Source organism: Mauremys mutica, chromosome 3 (genome assembly GCF_020497125.1).
Source record: "Mauremys mutica isolate MM-2020 ecotype Southern chromosome 3, ASM2049712v1, whole genome shotgun sequence".
In the NCBI taxonomy this organism is placed as follows: domain Eukaryota; kingdom Metazoa; phylum Chordata; order Testudines; family Geoemydidae; genus Mauremys; species Mauremys mutica.
This window is the reverse complement of record NC_059074.1, coordinates 17,305,950-17,322,234: the sequence shown is the minus strand read 5'-3', so window position 1 is coordinate 17,322,234 and position 16,285 is coordinate 17,305,950. Positions and strand designations below refer to the sequence as shown.

Below are 16,285 nucleotides of genomic sequence, written 5' to 3'. Positions count from 1 at the left end.
TTCTTAGCTACAGCCCCATGGTACCACACTGAACAGAGGCAGCGTTGTTCAGGAGATGGTACACAGGACTTGGAGCTAGGAATTACTGAGTTCTGAGCCTGGCACTTACTCTGAGTCTGTGGGCAAGTCGTTTCACTTCCCTGCTCCATTTCCACCTCCACAACACTGACCTCCCTCACAGGGGAACTTGGAGGGTTAAGTAATGAATGTGCACGGAGCACTTAGAAAATCCAAAGTGCTGCATAAGTGTGTAACCCATTGCTGAGTGTGGTACAGGTCCCACTCCATGCCCGATCTGCAGAGGATATGAGTGTGTTACAGCTACCGCTGAAGAGCACTAGCTCAGGCTATAGCTGCTCATGCTTTTAGCTCTAGAGGTCTCTGGTTCAATTCCCTACATGTCAGCCAAATGACGACTGCCAGAAGTGCTAAGTAGATGCTGTGCCTACATTCAGTGCCGAAGGGTATTTAGAGATGTTTATAGCTGGAACTGTTATCAGTGATAAACAAACCTTCTCCCTCACAGCCTACCGATACAGTAGCTAGAGAAATTAGAGATGGGACCAAGCTGCAGTATGTGTAACTGGATCTGAATGATCCCCAGAGTTTAAAGAAGTTTGGGCCTGGGGTACTGAGGTTTGGCCCATTTTAGATACAAGGGGCAGCCATGAAGTTTGAGTCCAGCTCTGAACTCTCTGTTGATAGAGGGTTTAGGAAGTGTGGTTTTGAGCTGGGCCCATCTCCATGACACTAGGCTACCCTTACCTCGCCCCTTACACATACATTTAAGCCTTGTCTACTCTGTGGTTTCAGCCACGAGTGTGGCTGCACTAGTGGGAAATCCTAGCATAGACATTAGTGCAACTTGTTTTTAACTAGTCCAGATTATCCTGGATTCCACCCTTAGGCCTCGTCTACACTTAGGAATAGCCTTGCGTAGTAACCAGTCGCCAACTTTCGGTGTAGTTGCAGGGGTGCTGACCCCTATGTGTAGAAAGGGGCATGCAGGAATAAACCTCCATTAGCTCAGTCCAAGCAAACTCCTGTGTGTTTTTGTCTATGCCTAAAGCTCAGCCATGGTGCAGCTACACGGATTGCTGAATTAGGGCTATTCCTGGAGACGGACAAGGCCAGAGTCAATGTTTGGCTCTCCCATACTGGTGACCTTTGACCTAACCACTTATGTCTGCTTCCAGGGGAGAAGTACGAGCTGCATGCAGGGACAGAGTCCACCCCGAGCGTGGTGGTGCATGTCTGCGACAGCGACACAGAGGAAGAAGAGGACCCAAAGAATTCTCCAAAGCCAAAAATTATTCAAACCCGGCGCCCTGGCCTGCCTCCTCCTGTGTCTAACTGAGCCTCTCCAGCGGAAACAGCACTTCTCTCCTCCAGCATGGCTCTTTGTTTTTCTGTTTGCTATGTTTTGTTGAAGGGCAGCCATTGCCTCTTGGGTAATGGGACATCTAGCTCATTGAAATCCCTTCTCTGTACTCAAGCCTGTCTAACACAAGGGCTAGGAAAAAGTTCTTTGTACATGTAACCATATCACCTGCCATCGAGTGTGATAGGTCTTGTGAAAGGGGCTAGAATAGGCTGGGAAGAGGGGAGGGGGTTTAGTCTGAGGGGTTTTCATAGCATTGCACATTGTAATGATAGCAAAACCAGAAGCATCGCTTAGTAAACTAGTAATGGGCAAATAGGCTGATGTTGGGATTAACATTCAGACTAGCAAAACATTATTCTCTGCTCCCCTTTCCATAGGATCCCACTCCCCTCCCCCCCCACTACTCTCCAGCAGACCTGGGTCTCCCACTTGTCCCTCATTCTTACCTGGTGTCATCTTGTGAGGTAGCAGCTTGGTGGCCTTTAACCCCTTCACCTCCACTTACTGAGCAGTTATCTTGTAGGGGGCAACTTCTGTAGGAGACAAGTTTTCTGCATGTTTCAGTTACAGCCAGAGGACTGAAACACTCCTGTCCCCTGACTGCTGCTGAATACATTGGCCCTTTAAATCTGGGGCAGACACAATCTGGAGTGCATTGGGCTGAAGGGGGAGGCAGGATTTTGTGAAGGGGGAGGTGTCCTTCATTCCTTTGTCCTCCAATGATAGGGAGCCAGGCTGCTAGCAGTGGGGGAAATCCTCACATTCCTTCCCAGTAGGAGGGCAAGGATGTTACTTCTCTTTTCCTGCACCCCTGAGGTTAGGGTGGAGAAGCTAACTTCCCATTACACTGGATTCATTGCTGTCTCATGGTAGCAGCAAAGGGCAGTGATGGGCAGAGGTTTCCAGTGGTATGCTGGATAGCCCTGATACTCCAGCTATTTGCAAATATTTGCCTATCCCTAATAATCAGCACTCCCCCTCCCCCTTTGCTCGATGTGTTTTAAGGTCCATATTAGCTGTATGCAGTATTCTGCGCCTCTCCCCCACCCCCCCCAGCAAAATAAAACAGGACCACACTTAAACTTGAACTTAGGCTGCATGGAATTTACTCTCCTGTCTCACTCACTCCTACATGTCCCTGTCACTCATAAAATGCACAGGATTACTGACATTTTTGTGTGTTCATTGTGGCTGGTAGCAGAGAGTACTTAGATATTTGGATTTTCTACCTGGGCAGATCATCTCTGTTAATTATTCTCACGCACACTCACCGTTTTGAGAAAGTGCTTTCTAGAGATCTAAGCCTCGCTCTCACAAAGGCACGTGAGCTTAACTTGACACACGTGAGTAGTTCCATTGAAATGAATGTTATGAAAGTGAAGCGTATGCATAGGGCTTTGCAGGATTGGGGCATAAGCAAACGAGCTGCCGTTCTATCCCACCCCTTGAGATGGCACTGAGGGGTTCCATGTTTAAACTCTCAGTGCCTTCCCGATCAAATTTGCTCCATTTACAAGTAAAAAGAAAGTGTGTTTTTTGTTGTTGTTGTTTTTTTTTACTTCTCAACCCTGGAAGGTCAACCTGGGATCTGAAAGTCAAGCTAGGTTCTGTAATAAAACCTTGTTAGGAAGTTTCTGAAAATTACAGTGGCAGAATCTTAATTAACAATAAGGATATGCATGCTTCAGTGGACTCTAGCTTATTCTCCCATTGCTGTATTGACTCAGCAATACTGACAGAAAGAAAAACACATAATTTTGTCACTAAAATCAACAGAGACTTCTCAATGCCCACTGGGAGAACAGAGCTGTGGGTGTAAGAATGAGCCGTTTTTACAGAGTTCCTTTTCTGACCATCACCATTCTTTAATATTCCCACTGAGAACTAGAGCCTTGCTTCTGCATAACCCTTATGGTGATGATTCTCAGTGCAGTGTGGACACCACTTAGCATACATTCAAATTTACGTTCAACAAGCATGTTCATTGCAGCAAAGACCTAGCTTAAATGAGACTTGACTTTAACAGCTTTATGGGATTGAGAAAGAGGGCCTTCTTTAAAAAGAAAAAAAAAAGCTTTTCAGCTATTTTCACATTATTACTTTCTGACAATGCTTTCAGAATGATTTAAAGAATGATCTTCTTCTTATTTTAAATCACCTTCCACCCTGGGACTATAATATGACCATTCCGGCTGAAAATGGTATATCAGGCAAGCTATAGTATTTAAGGAGAACAAATCCCCTCCTATTTCATGTGTCACTGCATAGATAAAAAGCTATTTCGTTGTCACGATCTCTTGGCTTTAGACAGTTAATTATGAATAGTATTTTTATGTGAGGTTTAAATGTAACATTTCCTGAATAAAACCGTCACTTTGAGATGGCAGAGATTTGGGGGCCAGATCCTCAGCTGCTGTAAATCTGTGTAGCTCCATTTACCTCAGTTTACACCAGCTGAGGATCTGGTCTTTTATGTACAAAAATCAAACAATGAGGAATAAGGAACCCAAACCTCGTCCCCACATCGAAGCAAAATCAGACTTTTGGGGGTTTGGAGCTGGGTCCAAACTATGCAACTTGGGCTCAACTCAGATTAAAAATCCTATTGTGACTGAAGCATCAGTTTTAGTTTAATGGTCACTTCTGTCTTATTGTCTCAAAGTGCATTATGGGGCATGCACACAAGGGATACTTAAAGACAGGCATAGTTAGTTGACTACGTTAGGTCCTAAAAGAGTGGAGCTATAGGGTACTATGCAGGAGGGTGTGGGAAATAGCTTCATTGTCCAAACCACAGAAAGAAAAACACAGTTGAAAGATTGAGACAACCCAAGGGAATCCTGGTATGGCTGCAATCAGCGTTTATAAATCACTATGTGAAAGGACAATACTTCTGATATTATAGATTAACCTCTCTAGTATGAAAATAACATTTGAGAACCTGGCAAGCCAGCTTTGTAGCTCACCAGCAGCCTAAGCCTGACTGGTAATGGAAAACAGGCTTCCTCAAAAAGGGCTGACCACTCTGAAAAGTAAATTTTCTACATAAATTCAGTAGTCCAGATCCTGTGGCCCTGCTGACTTCAATGGGAGTTTTGTCTATGTAAGGTCTGCAAACTCAGCTACTATGACTTTCACTCGCTGTATGAGGATTTGCAACACCAAAAGCAGATTCTGCTTTATAAGAGAACTATAAATCAGGACTAACTCCACTGGCTTCACTGGAGTTACCCCTGATTCACACCAGTGTAAGTGACAGCAGAATTTGGCCCTGATTCTTTAAACTTGCTTCTCAAATGGGTTCTAAGATGCTATTGAAATGGTTTTCTAGAGGTGAAATAGCACCCTCTAGTGGATATACATTGCTCACTCCTCTGGCTAGAAATGGAGTAGAGAAAAGGAAGTTTACAATTGCTACTACTGGTGTCCCCTCTACCCTGTTCGTCCTCCCCTTTCTTCTCTGAACTTAGACTCTTTCATACTCTGCATACGGTGACTTCTTTTGTAAACGTATTTGTGCATTTAACTTCCTTAAACTCAAAGCAGGGTGCTCAAACATTTCAAAAATAAATAGCAGTCAATGTCAAAAGTCTCAGTGTTGCAATGGGACCCCCATGCCCTTGTGGGGACCCACTGTCATCACTAGAACAGCATACTAGCCGATCCCATGGCAGGATTGCCTCCCTCCAAAAAACCCTGCTATAATATCTGAGCTAAATGGATCAGTACTTTAAAAAAACAAAACAAAAAAAACCTTGAATAGGGTTAAAAATGTGTCCGGTGGGTAAACTACAACCCTGCTCTTTCACATTTATTTGCTCCCAACTTGGCTAGTTCTCTTTTCATGCAGTGACAGTGAAAAGGGCCTTTCTTGAGACAAAGGGAACGTCTTTTGTATAGAATGATAATCAGCTAAATAGTCTTGCAAGACTTTGCAGTGGTATGTCCTAGCACTGTGAGAGTTAGTTATGTGTCAGCATTTCCATTATACTGTACACACCTTTTAAAAATATTCTATTTAGTCATATTTTATAGGAGTATTAAAAAGGTTATTGGCTAATGAATCACTTTTGCACTTGTATAACTCAGAGCTTAGTTTTAAAAAATAAATATGGCAAATGATGATTTGTCCATGTGTTCTACTTGCTTTTGGCATTTTGAAAAGCAATCCTCAAGAAAGGTTAAAACAGTCTAGTGAACTGGCTAGTGTGAATGTGCACTACTGCTCGCTACTGGATGGAACCAGGACTGCTTAAAATGTGCATCACAGGCCACATGCTGCTGACTGGAGATTATCCTTTAGTTCAAGTGGGCCTGTGTTTGTGGAGCAGGAGGATAAAGGAAATAGAAGTGTGATATATGCAAGCTTTCACTTCAGTCACTATTGTTTTCTGTACAAATTATGACAATTCCTGGCAAGATATGAAGCTAAAATTCAAATCTAATTTAAGTAGTTGTAAGTCCATTGACTTTCATAAACTTACCCTGCTTATACCATATCTGAATTTGCCTGGGATTATGTAAAAATAGCACACTGCATCACTTCAGAAAAGCAAATATGTGTCTCTACCAACTAAAATCACTCCACAGTGGCTGTTAAAAATGGCTAAACATGATACATATGCATGTTTAAATAGGTAACGTGGCATTGAGAAAATGCCTAATCTTAAAAAGAAAAGAACAGTACTAATCCTGATTACCACAAAATATCAGAGTGATGGTTTATGGTCTACCATGTCAATTCATATAGGGTATTTTTCCTCTTCCACTAGGATAGTCCTGAAAGATTATTTTGTGTTTAAGGCAAAGGACTGGAGCCAGAAGATATGGGCTCTCTACCCAGCTCTGTCAGAGATTTCTTGAGTATGACCAGCAAGTCGTTTAGATCTAATTTTCATAAGTGACTAATGTTTTTGGTGCCCAATACCAGGCATCTTAAAGGGGCCTGATTTTCAGAGAGATGGTGCTCAGAACTTGGTGAAAATCAGGACCCTTTAATTTCTCAGATCGCCATCCAAAAATTGAAGCACACAAAAATCATTGGTCTCTACAATGTAGACCTTATTCTTTGTGTCTGTTATAAAAAGGTGGTAGTGATGGGATCCAGGGTTAAAATGGTCTGTATAACTCCTAATTATTCTCTACTGCTAGGCAGCCTGTGAGCTTGTCCAAGCAACAATGAGAAAAGATTCTTTAGCTGATTTGTACTGAAACATGACAATTGTCTAAATGCCATTTGTGTTTGACTGTTGCATAAAAGGGGAAAACCACATTGCCTGGAAATAGGCCCAGTGGTTGCCAAAGTGAACATTGGAGGCCATGTTTCCAGACAGGCCTCACCTGGACTCTGTATGGGCAAATGTAATAACAGAAGTTATATGCACAAAATTCCATTAAGCACTTAATCTGAACACACACATGGGCTGTTACACTTCTGGAGTAGGGCATTTGCACACACAAGTGATAGTGTGCAATCAGGGCCTGGTCCTGCAAGATGCTGAGCAACTCTTGGGAATCAGAATTGAAGGCATGTCTTACCTCCAATTGTTATTCAGCACCTTACTGGTTCATGCCCAGATTACTTGCACAACTGCCTGCACACGCACAATTGTGCATGTATTCTGTTACCGGTGGTGTGCTTGGGACTGTGCAGGACACCAATCAAGATAATCTCCACCCCAAAGAGTTTACAACCTAAACAGGACAGACATTCGAGCGGACAGGATGCACTGGGAAGCCCAAAGCAGGCAACAATTAGAATGATTATTGCTGACTCACTTTTTGCACAGAGGCCCCCTTTTCAAAGGGGACTCAACACCTCACAGGATTGGGCTTGTAGTTACTTACTGCCTGATAATGGAGAGTCTGCAAATTATTTGTTAGAATTACTCACAGGCTCATCAGAATGATTTATCTGAGGTGATAACAGCCCAGCAGTACTTTGTCATAGATTGGGGTGGGGACAGGAACTGTTTTTTTCCTGGAAGAGAGATGTTGGGCCGGTTATTATGAATAATCCTGATTAGTGCAACTGCTATTCGTTTTGGTTCAGCAATTTCCTGCTAGCCATTGAAACTCAAAATCACAGAACACGGTTTGTAGGGTCCCTCCTCCCCACTCCATTCAAGATTCTTTAATAATAAAAAAAACCTTTTTGCAAATTTAGTTTAAGTACTGCAATTACTTATCCACTGTGCTAATGTATAAGAAAATAAAGCAATGTCTCATCTTGAAGCTTTTGCGTTCTCCTCAAGGAAGCCACTTTACAATAATAGTGGCCAAAATATACAAGGTTTGCTGGCTAAAAAAAATAAGATACAGATTAAGGTACTGGACAGACCCTGGCCAAGATTAATCCCTGGTGTAACAACACTGAAATTAACAGTTACGCTGGTGAGGAATACGGCACCTTTATTCAAGAAGCCCATACAGCACAAAGTTCAGCAACCCACACTGTACCATGTTCACCTGGCTTTGCAGTTGGAGTTACGGAGGCTTTTAGCAACACCATATGGGGCAGATTGTGCTGCACCCCATGTAGATGTGTAAGCAGGGGGGTAGCTCAAGAGTTCTGTTACCTCACATGCCTAGGTGAGGGTTGGCCATGGTTCCACTGTTTGTGCTCAGAAGAGTGCAAGGACAGTGAGGAGCGAGTGCCACTACCTACCCCAAAGACATTGAGGCACCTGCAAACTGGCCAGTGGAGATGCTTTGGCTTGGAGAGGAGTATAGGCAGCACAGCACTTGCACTCCCTAAAACACAATGCTACCCTGCATTCTTGCTAGGGCAGTGAGACACCGTGCTGCCTCTAGGTCAGGGATGTTCAGAAGGCATAATAAGGTTTATCAACCCATTTAACAGATACTCCAAGACGGGTAGAGGTCACCCATGGACTCTTTGGATACCAGTATTCCAACAATGCAGTATCTGCTGGCCCTAGCGTCCAGGATTTCTTTGTCTAGGGAATCTTGTTCAAGTAAGCACTAGGAACCTGATGCTCCACCTGAAGTGCTGATCGTCCTCAGAGTCAATGGGAATTAAAGGCATTCAGCACTTAGATAAAGACTCTAGGATTTAATCCCGTAATTCATATCCATGATATAGAGGGCTCAATCTTGCTCTTGCTGAAGTCAACAGAGGTTTTCCCATTGACTTCCTAAGAATAGGATCAGGCCAGCAGGAGTAAACTGGTCTATCTTCTGTACATCAGAAAATCAGCCTTGTTTAATAAACCACTGAAAGTGATCGATCATTAATCTAGTGCAGGACCATCGTGTCTACATTACTGTCCTGAAGACATGTTCTCTTCACTATCAATTTAGAAAAAAAAAGAATAAATGTTTTGAATCCATTTTAGAGCAGACTGCTTCTCATTCAGAGATTTCTGAAAGGAATGTGTCATCCGTATTGATTGCTTCATCCTTACTGTTGATTTGGCAAGTTGTCCTATTGTGATTAGCTGCGGAAGCCTTTCATGTATGTTATTGTGGATCTGAGACCATTAACCATGTTCTCCTCATTCAAGTGTCTGGATTGCTGACAAAGATGTGACATATCTGTACATATTATAAATCAATACTATTTTTAATCATATATTTTGTACAAATACATTAGCTCTGTACTTCAGTGGAAATCTAATATGGTATTAAACATTTTGGTGGAATTACTGAACTTCTTGCCTATGCTTAATTTCCTTTGATTATCATTAATCACCACAGTATATTAATTTCAAGCAGCCAAAGCATTTCCCACAGCCAAGAAAACACTACCCCTGTTCTAGCTATTTGTAACAATAGATAAATGCAGCATGCTGGCTTAAATGTGTGCCAATGGCTCCCTCTAGTGGATTGCCCTGACAACTATAAGCTTGGCAGGTACCACTTTAGTCCAGGAGAAGGAGGCCTCATTTTGTTGCGGAAGGATGAAGATTCACTGACCACCACCAAGGTGTGTTTATCAACCTATCATAGTTTAATAGCTGTGTATCTGTGGTACTGCCATAGGCTTGAGTCACAATATTTAACAATACAGAAAAACACAGTCGCCTAAAGGCACCTAAATAGGTTTTGTTCACCCTGTGCTCATATATAATTTTATCCCGCATCTGTGTAATGCAATTCTTGCACCTTCCTCTGACACCTCTGTTGCTGACCACTGTCAGAGACAGTATTCTGGACTAGATAGACCTTGGTTCTGAGCCAGTCTGTCAGTTTCTACGTACTGATGTCACATTTTATACAAATCAGACCAATAAAACACATTTCTAAGATACATTCAAGTTGTGCACTAATCTTGGACCCCTAGTTTTTCATTTGTCAATCTGTGCTTTAATAATGCAGAATATCAAATAAGGCACAGATGGTACAACAATGAATGATTAAAACAACAGCCATGTCTTATAATCCCCAGCACTGAATGTGTTCAGATATCAACAGAACACCAGACCGCCATCTTTACAGAAACCTAGGTAAAGTGGCAGAGGACCATATTCTCCCACTGTCCCTCAGCTGAGTGGTACCTTACTGCATGAGCAGACCATTGAAATACACCTCGCAGAGTAAGGCATCCTCAGGGACACCCGGGGGGGGGGAGAGGCAAGTGGGGCAATTAGCCCCAGGCCCCGGGCCCCACAGGAGCCCCCACGAGAGTTTTTGGCGGGTCTTTGGCGGCGGGTCCTTCAGTGCTGCTGAACACACCCGGATTGAGTGAAGGACCCGCTGCCAAAGACCTGGAGCTTCTTCTGCTCCGGGTCTTCGGTGGCAATTCAGCGGCGGGTCCTTCACTCGCTCCGGGACCCGCTGCCAAAGTGACCCGGAGCAGAAGGACCCCCGCTGCCAAAGAACCCAGGCCCCCTGAATCCCCTGGCCAGCCCTGGGCATCCCCCGCCCCATGCAAGGGGACAAAATCTGGCCTTGAATGGATTATGTACAACCCTCTCCTCCTGCCATTGCAAATTACTAGTAACTAGGCAGCAGTGGAAGTGTGAAATATACAACTAATACCGTATTATAAATAAACTTCCTGAGCATGGGCCAGGCAGGAACAGCTTGCTTTCACTGTAGTGGGCAAAACCCTGGCCCCACAATAGTTTGGTTTTGTTCCTGATTCTGCCGTTTTTATACTTTAAGGGCAGATATATGTTTGCGTGCCAATGGAAGGGCCACAGAGAGAGAGTCTGCTGTGCAAAAGGACAAGGAATGATGCAACCCTATGTGCTAAAGAGCGTTTAGTGATGTGTCTGTGACTCACCACTGAAGTGTGTAAATTTGGTTATGCTGGGGGCATATAAAGGGCATGTTCATTTGGTCTGTGCATAGTACAGACTCTCATAATCTCATGCTTGGATGAAGAAGAGAGTTCTAGGTTATACCACCTATTCTCCCAGCTACAGTTCAGTTTCCAGTGGGACTGGCCCTGGCCTGAAGTCAGGTCATCCCTTCCAACACACACTGTTTTCCAGAGCACAACTTTTACTGAAGCGTTGCTCATGGCCCAGGGTTTGGCGCAATGTGCAATAGTTTATCATCTGCAATTTTTGCCACTGACCATTCTCAAATGGTGGTGCCAAGAGCTTTGCACATATTAACATGGACAAAATAGTTTTCTGCCCCCAAAACAACTGAAAAAAATTAATAACCACTTGCATTTCTTTGATAGCCTTGGAGTACTGATGAACAAAAGAACTAAGATGTTTGGAACAAAATCCACTGCTCTGTTAGTTTGAAATCACCACACACAGAAACTCATAAATGGGAAGTAAGTTTTGCTTCTGAGCTTTATGGTTAATGGGCCTGACACAAAGCCCACTAAACTGGGTGGAATAACTCCCATTAACTTCAACAAGGCCCCATTTTTGTGCATTAAAAAAGCTGGGGTGGGGGGAGGTGAAAAAGGACAGGTTTGCCTGTCTAAAATTGATGAATGTTGATCTTACACAGGTTTAAATCAAGAGCAACTCCATTGCCTTCTGTTCTGCCTGGGGTTTTATACTGCATCTGTATGGCACTGAGCGTCTGTGGTCATCAATAGAGTTACTAAGCCCTTGAAATCTGAAGAACACCTGTACTGTTAGAGGTGTTTGATGACTTGGAGGTATATAACAGCCCAGCCCAGCCAATGAAACGTATGTCTAAATACATACCATATAGAAATCCCCTCCCTCTCCAAACCAAAACATAACTAAGGAATGAATTAAGATTGCTGGCACACCACACTGACTCCCCTGCTTGCCATCTCAAACAAATGTACAGTTAAAAAAACAAAAATTGGAAAACAGGGAAATGTGGCATTAAGGTGATGCTTCTTAAACTACATAAAATCTCCCAATCAATAGGAAAAAGGGAAACCAAGAGTTAAGGTTACACTTGTCATACCTTAACCCTGTGCCCTAATAGCAGAATAAATTACCCCTGCATGAAATACAGTGTTGACTGCAAATGGGAGGGGACATGCTCCACCAATCAATCAACCTTTGTATTATGATGTGACTAGAAAAACACAGTGGTTTACTAGTAGCTGGCATTTCAGAGGGCACAGTCACTTATAGCTGTTCTGCTTTGATTTCCCTATCTGTAAACTGGGAACAATGACACTTTGCTTCCTCAAAGGGATTCATGTTTGTGTAAAAGGCTTTGAGCTCTTTAGGGAAACGCTCCCACCCCCATGAAATTCTGAAGACTTTATAGGATTTGTAATGGTCAGATTTCATCCAAATGAGAAAGTTTCTACTCAATTTATATAATAATTCGGTCCATTTTAGGGTTTGTCCTGCTACCCATCACAGCAATATCAGCAGCCCAGATCCTCAAAGGGATTTCTATGGGAAACAGATGCCTATATATCTTTGAGGTCTGGACCTGAGCACCTTCCACATAAAATAGTCTGACAGAAGCAAAGTCCCTAGATCCTCTGGTTCTCCTCCCATGCCAAGTTATAGGCAGCTCTGCTTGGGTTTGGGGGAAGAGGGACGGGCAGGAGCAAAAGTGTGTGTGGAGGAAAGGGGGACCAGTTCCTGTTTTAAATGCCATTGGCAGCTTTATTTGGCAGCATTTCCCACAGGAGGTTACACTACATTCACCCGTGCTCCTCTGGAAGTCTAGCCCTCTTCACTGAGAATATCCTAGTCCTGCCTCTGCTGCCTTCACGAAAACATATGGCACAGTTCAGGACAACTGCACATGTAGTAGTTCCCTTCAGTGGTACAGCAAGGGCACTCACCCTCAGGTTTCCGACTCCTTTGGCCATCACTTCTCTTGGGTGGAGACCCATCTTCTGGTCTCTTTCCCTTCTGACTAGGGTATCTCCAGGGTGAATAGTTCCCTGCCTGTACAGGTATGGTGACAATTCTCTGAAAAGTTACCATATTTTTGGAGTTCAATGTGCCTACCCTACACACACTCAAATCTTATATCATTTGAATGCTTATTTTTTATATGTTCAGGTGAGGTCTGATGTGGAACTGTCCAATGGTGCCGTAAGCCTGTAGGTGAGGTGAAAATATGGTACCCAAAATGAGAACGTCATTTTTAGCTCAGTTCCAGAAACACTGCAACATGACTATGACTAGAAGTTTTTACTGTTTAAGTTCATTTCAACTTCTTCATGCCTTGCACACACAGTGTTCCATACTGCAGGAAGGTCCGACTATGCCATATGGATATCAGTCTACATTCTTGGCATGTTAAATCTCCCTGAGGAAGTACATGATGTATGTCAGACACCTGGTTCTTTCAATGGCATTTGGAGTGATGTGGGAACAGAGAAAACTGTCTTCAAAGACTCAAAAGGGCAGAAGTGGGATTGTAGGACTGTAAAAAAAAATCCAGCCCTTGTTATATGGAACCCCACAAGACATATCCTGAGTGAATATGCAAAAGCTATGAGAAAGAAGTCACCTAACAAGAAGTAGTGAAGACACAGTCCACAAACAAGTCCTTGCCAACCATGTCATCAACAATATGATAAACCCATTTGACCCTGAATCACATCCAGAGGTGCATATAAACATATCTACTGGACTGTGTGTAACATCAGATGTACAAGAGTCTCTGCTGAAAATATTAGATGTTGGTGAAGAACAAATGGAGAGATTTGTGGGAGGTGCACTTGTTTCTTATGGGGCATATAGCTTCTTCAGGCTAGTCAAGAAATCTGGCACCCCTGCCATGGCCAAGACGACCATATTTAAGTCTGGTAAGGAAGGAACAATCATAGCACCTATCATACCTGTGCATGCAATTTGTGACACACTCAATTCTGACTTCTGCAAGATACTACCTGCTGTACATGCCTTAACTGGATGTGATTCTGCATCATCCTATCTGCTATTGGGAAAAAAAATCTGTGTTTAGACTCAGCAAATCAAATGGAGTCTACCACTTGAGAGATCTTGCTAATTTGGCAGAGAGTAAGGACAAGCTGCAATTTCTGCAGCAAGGAAGTTCACAGCACTGCTGTGTGAGCAGAAAGAGAAAGAAAAGGAGACCGCTTCATACCTATGGTGCTAAAGGGTTCTTTGATAGTCCTACCATTGCCCCAAGGTTTACATTAGTGAGTCTCCTGGAAATGTTACTTACAGCCCTACAATAACAGATAAACAATTGTATTTTCACTACAATGGATCCCAAAGATATTAAATTTAATTTAATCAGGTTTATCCAGGATCCCAGCCAGAAACTGCCCCTCAGACATAACACTGTATGCCCCCCCCCAGGAAACTGAGTCCAAGCTCCTGCTAGAGCAGACAACCCCGCTGTACCTTTATCAAGCTGTCTGTTAAAAGGAGTTAGGTGCATGGCCCTGCCCTGGGGCAGTGGAGTTGGCAGGCCCATGCTGCTGGAGGGGAAGCTCTGGGCATGGCTGAGAGGAGCTGGTTCGGCCAATGGCAAATCAGCCAATGGGCCCACAGGGCCTGTGCCCAGGGTCCCTGGCCAATGGGGCGCCCTGACCTGCTCCCCACCCGACGCTCCTGCTGGGAGTGGAAGAAGCCCCCGCACCTCGACACCACTCCCCGGCAGGAGCGTCGGGTGGGCGAAGTGGGGGAAGGTCCCACCCCAACCCCATTTCCCCAGCAGTGGCGCCGGGCGGCCGGAGCAGGGGAGCCCCAGCGCCCCAACCCCATTTCCCCAGCAGTGGCGCTGGGCGGCCGGTGCAGGGGAGCCCCAGCGCCCCGACCCCATTTCCCCAGCAGTGGCGCCGGTGCGGCCGGAGCAGGGGAGCCCCAGCGCCCCGACCCCATTTCCCCAGCAGTGGCGCCGGGCGGCCGGAGCGGGGGAGCCCCAGCGCCCCGACCCCATTTCCCCAGCAGTGGCGCCGGGCGGCCGGAGCGGGGGAGCCCCAGCGCCCCGACCCCATTTCCCCAGCAGTGGCGCCGGTGCGGCCGGAGCAGGGGAGCCCCAGCGCCCCGACCCCATTTCCCCAGCAGTGGCGCCGGGCGGCCGGAGCGGGGGAGCCCCAGCGCCCCGACCCCATTTCCCCAGCAGTGGCGCCGGGCGGCCGGAGCGGGGGAGCCCCAGCGCCCCGACCCCATTTCCCCAGCAGTGGCGCCGGGCGGCCGGAGCGGGGGAGCCCCAGCGCCCCGACCCCATTTCCCCAGCAGTGGCGCCGGGCGGGCGGAGCGGGGGAGCCCCAGCGCCCCGACCCCATTTCCCCAGCAGTGGCGCCGGGCGGCCGGAGCGGGGGAGCCCCAGCGCCCCGACCCCATTTCCCCAGCAGTGGCGCCGGGCGGCCGGAGCGGGGGAGCCCCAGCGCCCCGACCCCATTTCCCCAGCAGTGGCGCCGGGCGGCCGGAGCGGGGGAGCCCCAGCGCCCCGACCCCATTTCCCCAGCAGGAGCGCCGGGCGGCCGGAGCGGGGGAGCCCCAGCGCCCCGACCCCATTTCCCCAGCAGTGGCGCCGGGCGGCCGGAGCGGGGGAGCCCCAGCGTCCCGACCCCATTTCCCCAGCAGTGGCGCCGGGCGGGCGGAGCGGGGGAGCCCCAGCGCCCCGACCCCATTTCCCCAGCAGTGGCGCCGGGCGGCCGGAGCGGGGGAGCCCCAGCGCCCCGACCCCATTTCCCCAGCAGTGGCGCCGGGCGGCCGGAGCGGGGGAGCCCCAGCGCCCCGACCCCATTTCCCCAGCAGGAGCGCGGGAGGAGGGGGACGGGGGACTGCAGGCGGAAAGGGGGGGAGGGGCCCCCACTCGCTCTGGCCCAGGACCCCACACAACTGTAATTCGCCTCCGGGTTCGGCTGGAAACGCCTCAGCCGCACGGCCAGGGCAGCGCCCGGGGTTTAACAAAGTCCCGCTTGGCCCCGGGCCAGGCTCACGGAGCCCCACGCTGCCCTGGCTCAGCCCCTGCTAGCGCCCTGGGAAGCCCAGGCTGTGCAGGGCGAGGGGGCGCACGTCGGCTCCGGCCGGGGCTAGGAGCAGGAAAGGCTCAGGCCGGTGAGGGTGGGCGCGAGCCCGAGGAGCCCAGCTACCCGGGTCACCATGGCAACACCCAGCCGGTCACCTGCTCTCCCAACTGCGCACGCGTCCCTTTCCGCCCCGCCCGTGACCACCCTGCCCGCAACGCGTGACTGACAGCGTCGCTGGCCATTGGGGGCTGGGAGCTGGGCACAGAAAGTGCCCGAACAATAGGCGGGATGGAGGCGGGGTTTATCTGGGAGGAGGCGGGGTCTGGGAGGTGAGTGGGGGCTGAGGGCGGGTGGTAGAGCTCGCGAGGCTGCTGCCGGGAGCGTGTGACTGGGGCGCTGAGGTAGGCAAACCCTCTGCCCCTTGGCTGGCCGGGCCGGCCCCGGCCCCCCGGGGGTAACAATATGTTGCGGGGCCGGCTCCGCGCCCTGGCCCCCGGGGACACCGCTCTATGGCGGGGGGCGGTGCTGGCTCCCCTGGGGATCCCGACATATGAGGTGTGTGTCCG

General features: G+C 47.4%; 2 protein-coding genes across 11 annotated transcripts in view; both read left to right on the top strand.

Moving 5' to 3' along the window:
* RCAN2 (regulator of calcineurin 2) overlaps positions 1–5,353 on the top strand; it is a 190,519-nt gene extending 185,166 nt beyond the window's left edge. For all 9 annotated transcript variants that reach the window (XM_045010514.1, XM_045010510.1, XM_045010512.1 and 6 more), the window contains one exon: positions 1,197–5,353. In XM_045010514.1, coding sequence (XP_044866449.1) covers positions 1,197–1,430 — 234 coding nt within the window. In that variant the 3' untranslated portion in view covers positions 1,431–5,353. The remainder of the gene's footprint in view (positions 1–1,196) is intronic.
* A 10,699-nt stretch (positions 5,354–16,052) lies between these two features.
* The window catches only part of ENPP5 (ectonucleotide pyrophosphatase/phosphodiesterase family member 5), a 29,144-nt gene continuing 28,911 nt past the window's right edge, over positions 16,053–16,285 (top strand). The window contains exon 1 of one of the 2 annotated variants that reach the window (XM_045009347.1): positions 16,053–16,120. The gene's annotated coding sequence lies outside the window, so the exon portion shown is untranslated. Of the gene's footprint in view, positions 16,121–16,163; positions 16,275–16,285 lie in introns of those variants that run through there. The other variant, XM_045009348.1, reaches the window with a different exon arrangement.